We start from the raw sequence: 5,670 nt of genomic DNA, 5'->3' as shown, positions 1-5,670 counted from the left end.
CTGCTACTTCTATGGTCTCATGCTTAGGGGTTTCACCTTCCCCTTTGTGGCCCTCCTCGTCTCCCCACCTCCAACCAGAGTACCTACAAAGGATACCCTTTGTACCCACGGTACCATAGCCCCTTGGGAATTGTACTTAGTGTGAGGTGCATCCTGTCTCACCCATCATTGTCCCCAGACCAAGCCCAGGGACAGGAGCAGTAAAAGGACTGCTGAGAGCAAGAACCAATAGGCACTGAGTTCACACTTTTATTCATGGGCTTTCACCATCATCCTCCTTTCGTAGATGACAGATGGAGGCCTCAAAGGGTTTGGGTGGTTTACCTGTTCCCTAGCATCAAATCTGAGGTAAATTTGCAGTGGGGTTCAGTCCAATCGAGAGAATGAACAGAACCCAGGGAAGGAGCACAGAGAAGAGCAGTCTCTTGGCTACAATGCAGAAATCCCTGATTCGGGTCTCAAGGAGCAGGTTCAGAAGGCTGAGCTTTAAACTCAAGCCCCGGGGGATTTTGCAGTTTTAATACACGTGGGAGGGAGGTGTGAGGGTCCTGGTCAGTCTCATTCCGGTGCCCACCAAAGTCTGAGGGTCATTTGTGTGATTGATGGAACTTTTCCTGACGGCTCCATTTTCTGCCCCGAACTATGAGACAGTAGGACTGCAAAGTTAAGAAAACGGAGTTTTCCCTTTCGACAACCTGGTGCCATAGAACTATGGTTCCCCCCCCACCCCCCCACCCCCCCCACTGCCAAGGGGACGCGGCTAGGGTCTCTGCAAACCGGCGGGACACGCGCGCGCTCAGCCCAGTCGTCCGGGGCCCTCCCCCACCCCCGTCCCTGCGGTTCGCGCTGGGGAAGGGTGGGCTAACCTCACAGGGGAACGGCGAACCAGAGAGAAGTGGAGCTCGGAGAACCTTGAGGCCGGTCATTGTCGTCTCCCGGGGAACTTCCGCAAGACTCGGATTCCAGGGCGCCTCCCTTCCATGACGGAACTGCGCGGGATCCAGCCGCCGCTGGGAGCGTGGCTCCCGGAGCCTCTGGGGGCGTGGCTGACCTCTGGGGGGCGGGGCCTGGCGCCCAGCGTAGGGCCGCACTTCTGCGGTCCGAACCGGGCGTCGCCGTTGTGCTGCCCGGGCTGCGGTGAGGCGACGAGGGACGCTCGGCGGGGGTGAGGCGACGCGGGGCAGTCGGGGCTGGGGTGAGGCGACGCGGGGCAGTCGGGGCTGGGGTGAGGCGACGCGGGGGGGCCGGGGCTCAGGTGAGGTGACTCAGGACGGTTGGGGCCGAGGTGAGGCGATGCGGGGTGGCCGGGGCTGAGGTGAGGTGACGCGAGCGGGCGGCCGACGTGAGGCGGCAGAAGCTGAGATGAGGTGGCGCGGAGCGGCCGCGAGGGCAGGTAAGGCGGGCGGACCCCAGATCCGGCAGGGAGGGGCGAGGCCGCGCTGGCGGCGGGTTCGGGCGACCTGCTGCTCTGCTGCTGACGCGGGCGGCCCCGAGAGTCGCCGCCCCTTCCTCGCTGGGGCGTGGCGGGGGAGCCTGGCATGTGGGGCGCAGAGAGGAAACACAGATGGACGAGAAAGAGGCCAAGTGCCTGCGCTGGGGGCCAGCTTCCGCGCCGGCCTGGTTGCCGTCCTCGCAGGTGTGATGTGCTCATCCAGCGAGTGGGGAAAGAAGAGAAGGGGTGGGAGGACAAGATGGTGAGGATGGGGTCACCAAGAGGAAAGAGCTACCCAGAAGTGACCAGAGACCTCATTTTGCCTTTCTTTTTTTTCTTTATAATTTTTATTGTGCTTGAAGTGAAAGTTTACAAATCAAGTCAGTCTCTCACACAAAAACCCATATACACCTGGCTACACACGCCCAATTACTCTCCCCTTAATGAGACAGCCCGCTCTCTCCCTCCACTCTCTCTTTTCCTGTCCTTTTCACCAGCTTCTAACCCCCTCCACCCTCTCATCTCCCCTCCAGGCAGGAGATGCCAACATAGTCTCAAGTGTCCACCTGATCCAAGAAGCTCACTCCTCACCAGCATCCCTCTCCAACCCATTGTCCAGTCCACTCCATGTCTGAAGAGTTGTCATTTTGCCTTTCTTGGCTGAACCATTAAACCAAAGAAAATAAGCTTCTCGGAGAAATGTGATTTCTTGTATTCAATCACTAAATATTTATGAAACACCTCCTAACTTAATATACTGACTTGCACAGTGAACAAAACGGGCATAATCTTTGCCTTGATCGAACTTCTTAGAGGAAACTTAGACAAATGGTTACATAGAACCACAGTCCAGAGAGTGCTGTGGGAATCTTGAGAGTGCTGTGAATAAAGGAATGAGACCTAGTATTTGAGATATACCAACTTTTTGTAATGTTTTTTCTTTTATGATTTACAGGTTGAGAGGCAGTGTTGGAAAATGTGTGGACGAACATCCTGCCACTTACCTATAGATGTTCTCACAAGAGCTTGTGCCTATCGGAACAGGCAGGGCCAGCAGCAACTCCCAGAGTGGAGGGACCCTGACAAGTATTGCCCCTCTTATAACAAGAGTCCTCAGTCTAACAGCCCAGTGCTTCTGTCTCGACTGCACTTTGAGAAGGTAACGTAACCACTTTATGTGTACCAGACCAGCCTCTGGCTCCGCATTGTGGTGGTCATCTATTCCTATGTGGTTTGGCGCATGCTCAGCCTCTGGGATGACGTTAACTACCAGCCTTTATTAATGTATTCCATTCCGCAGTTGAGAACCTCCTGGGCCTCAATGAAAGAAGTTTTATTACTGTCTTTTAACCTTAGAGAGGATACTTTAGGCGCGATTTAAGTGCCTTTTCTATACAAGGCCTTAATGCATGCCGCATTCATTAACATGAGCCTTACATTTGAATGGAAACTCTGGTTGGCATAGTGGTGAAGAGCTACAGCTGCCAACTAAAAGGTTAGCAGTTCAAATCTACCAGGAGCTCCTTGGAAACTCTATGGGGCAGTTCTGATCTGTCCTATAGAGTCACTACAAGTCGGAATCAACTCGACAGCAATGGGTTTGTATTTGAAAACATTTTTTTTTTTTTTAAGACAGCAGCTTTCAGTCCTCACTGATCATCAGGAACATTTGAGTATCTTTTTAAGTTGCCAAGCCTTTTACCAGGCCAGCTGAATCAGAATCTCCAGGGCTGGGGCAGGATTAATATAGGCCCAGCTTAATCTAAAACATTTCAGATTATGTTAAAATTGAAAAGTGTCTCTTCTTGTGTTTTCAATCTTTCTATGTTTGTCTCTTACTGAAGCTAGGAACAGATGTATTTTGATTTGGTTTTCCGAAACTTCATTGTATTCATTGTGTTTATACTGGATACTGTAGTGTGGAGTGACCGATAATTTACAATCATGTTTTACTTCTTTTGCCTTATATTCTGAATGTTGTGTGTGTGTGTCTAGTGTAATAAAGATACTTTATTCCAAAAGTTAATAGTTTTTTCATGTCTTTAGCATTTTAAACGCCCTTGATATATTCTTTAAAAATCATTATTTCTACCCTCAATTTTGATTGTATATGGCTCATAACGCTGAAATCACTTCATAAAGTTGATTATTTTTCTGGTACATACTCTTCATGATAATATGGTGGTCAAAAAAGACTTAGTTCTATGTTACCCAAAACCCAATGCCGTCGAGTGGATTCCGACTCATAGCGATCCTATAGGACAGAGTAGAACTGCCCCACAGAGTTTCCAAGGAGCGCCTGGCGGATTTGAACTGCCGACCCTTTGGTTAGCAGCCGTAGCACTTAATCACTATACTACCAGGGTTTCCAGTTCTGTGTTACAGGGATCACATTAACTCTAAAATAAACGTACTAAATAACATTGATCTTTTTGGTTGAATGAAACCATTTACATGAAATTATCTTGGGTCATTTTTAGAGGCTGCATACTTCCTATTGAAACTAAAATTTTTTTTAATGAGAGGGAAATCAAGATAAAATAAATATCATGGGGAGCTTTGAAGGAAAAAAGAAAAAATAAAACGTGTCAGAGGAAGGCATAATTTGGAGTGAGGAAGAAGGACTAAGTGTGTGAGCCTTACTGTTTTTTAGCCATGGTTCTCTTTAGAATTGTAGAATGAATATTAGCTGGAAGAAAAAAAATTGTTTAACAGGTATAAAGACAAGTATAGAAAGACTGTGACTTGTCCTAGGTTACCAATCAATGGGGAGCAGAATTGGGACGCAGATCCACACTACTGTTCCCACTCCAGTGAATGCCTCCTAGAACTGGGAATGGGAAAAGTGGAGCCCGTAGCAAACACAGCCTTCCTTTTGGATCAGTGGTATGAATTTGTTGATGTAGTGTTTTGTTAAGATTTCTAGGGCTTCTCAATTTTGATTAATATTTGAGGTTTCATTTTTCCCAAACCTGTAAATTATAAGGCAAAATTAGAACCATTTCAACAGTTCATTACTCCAAATCATCAACAGCCTGCACATGTGTACACATTGTGACATTTGCATTTGAAACCACTGATTTGCAAATTATTTCCTCTTTCATTTTTCTACCCCAGTGCTACCAGCTGTCTGGTCAGAGTCCAAAATGGTGGAGGAAAAGATGACTAATACTGAGCAATATTTCAGTATTTTGGCTTCTCAGACATTTTCTGTTCCTTGTGCCCAATAGGGGGCAGCCTTACGTTTAGGTTTGGTTTACAGTTGTCCAGTGAACACATCCAAGTGTTGGAGTTAAAGGTGATCGATAAAATTTGTGAAAACAGAATCTCTCAACCTTGACACTGTTGACATTTTGGGCAGAATAATTCTTGGTTATGGGGAGCTGTCCTGTGCTTGTAGGTTGTTTAGCAGTATTCCTGGCTTCTACCCAGTAGATGCCAGTAGGACCCCTCCACAGGTCCTTACAACTAAAAATGTCTCCTGGCATTGTCATTGGGTGGGGGGCGGGGGCAGGTGTCGAAAAATTCCCCCCGTTGAGAACCACAAGTTCTCAAAAATGTCTAATGAGAAGTTATTGTATTTGGCCATTATATAATAATACCTCTTATTCTCATTTATGCTTTTTTTGAGGGTGGAGTGACTTCTGCTTGAAAGACACATTTGATTCTGGAGAAAGATTTACAAAAGCTGTGTTTTCACCCATTCCCTCTCCCTCCTATCACTGATGAGGCTAACGCTTCCATTTATTTTCTCTCCCTTCCCATTTCTTCCAGGGTCGTCTTTTCCTTAGTTTTCTTATACTGTCGTTGGTTTCATTCTTCACGCCTCTGGGTATACAGTATACCTAGGCTGCCTGTGTCTTTAAGGAAAAAATATATAGATTTAAAAAAAAACAGTGCCTTATATAGATATGAAAAGGCAAGATTCTGGAGGAAGCCGGATGGGATCATATCAGGAGCACTGTGGAGAGATTAGCTTCAGTCAGAGAAGCCCTTCTGAGACAGTACCACTACTGATGATTTCCTTCTTGGAATTCCATCTTCTCATGACTTTCCTGATTTCTGCTCTTATCTCTCTGGGTACTTAGACGCTACGTTTCTGTCTTTTCTCCTTTGTTTGTACTCCCAGGTTAAAGCTTGCACTTGATTAATCACAAGACTCCTTAAGAATTAACTTCATTTATCCTCACAGATTTAACAGTCACCTTTGTATAGAGAATTTTACCGTTTCTTTTTCA

General features: G+C 46.9%; 2 protein-coding genes across 2 annotated transcripts in view; one reads left to right on the top strand and one right to left on the bottom strand.

Annotated features, from left to right (window-relative positions):
• Positions 1-226: 226 nt before the first annotated feature.
• On the bottom strand, positions 227-1,651 carry LOC104845896 (uncharacterized). The gene is made up of 2 exons (XM_064274254.1): positions 867-1,651; positions 227-656 (listed from the first exon to the last, which is right to left on the bottom strand). The coding sequence occupies exon 1, from the start codon at positions 1,649-1,651 to the stop codon at positions 923-925; it is 729 nt and encodes a 242-aa protein (XP_064130324.1). The 3' UTR covers positions 227-656; positions 867-922.
• Positions 1,067-5,670, top strand: part of HMCES (5-hydroxymethylcytosine binding, ES cell specific) — a 36,418-nt gene continuing 31,814 nt past the window's right edge. The window contains exons 1-2 of the mRNA XM_003409950.4: positions 1,067-1,165; positions 2,388-2,591. Coding sequence (XP_003409998.1) covers positions 2,409-2,591 — 183 coding nt within the window. The 5' untranslated portion in view covers positions 1,067-1,165; positions 2,388-2,408. The remainder of the gene's footprint in view (positions 1,166-2,387; positions 2,592-5,670) is intronic.

This window comes from Loxodonta africana, chromosome 22, assembly GCF_030014295.1.
Source record: "Loxodonta africana isolate mLoxAfr1 chromosome 22, mLoxAfr1.hap2, whole genome shotgun sequence".
NCBI lineage: Eukaryota > Metazoa > Chordata > Mammalia > Proboscidea > Elephantidae > Loxodonta > Loxodonta africana.
The sequence above is the reverse complement of the archived record's forward strand: the minus strand, read 5'-3'. Positions and strand labels throughout refer to the sequence as shown.

Bases quoted from the DNA above. Each gene is read 5' to 3' on its own strand.
- LOC104845896 (XM_064274254.1), bottom strand. From the start codon at position 1,651: ATGAGCACATCACACCTGCGAGGACGGCAACCAGGCCGGCGCGGAAGC.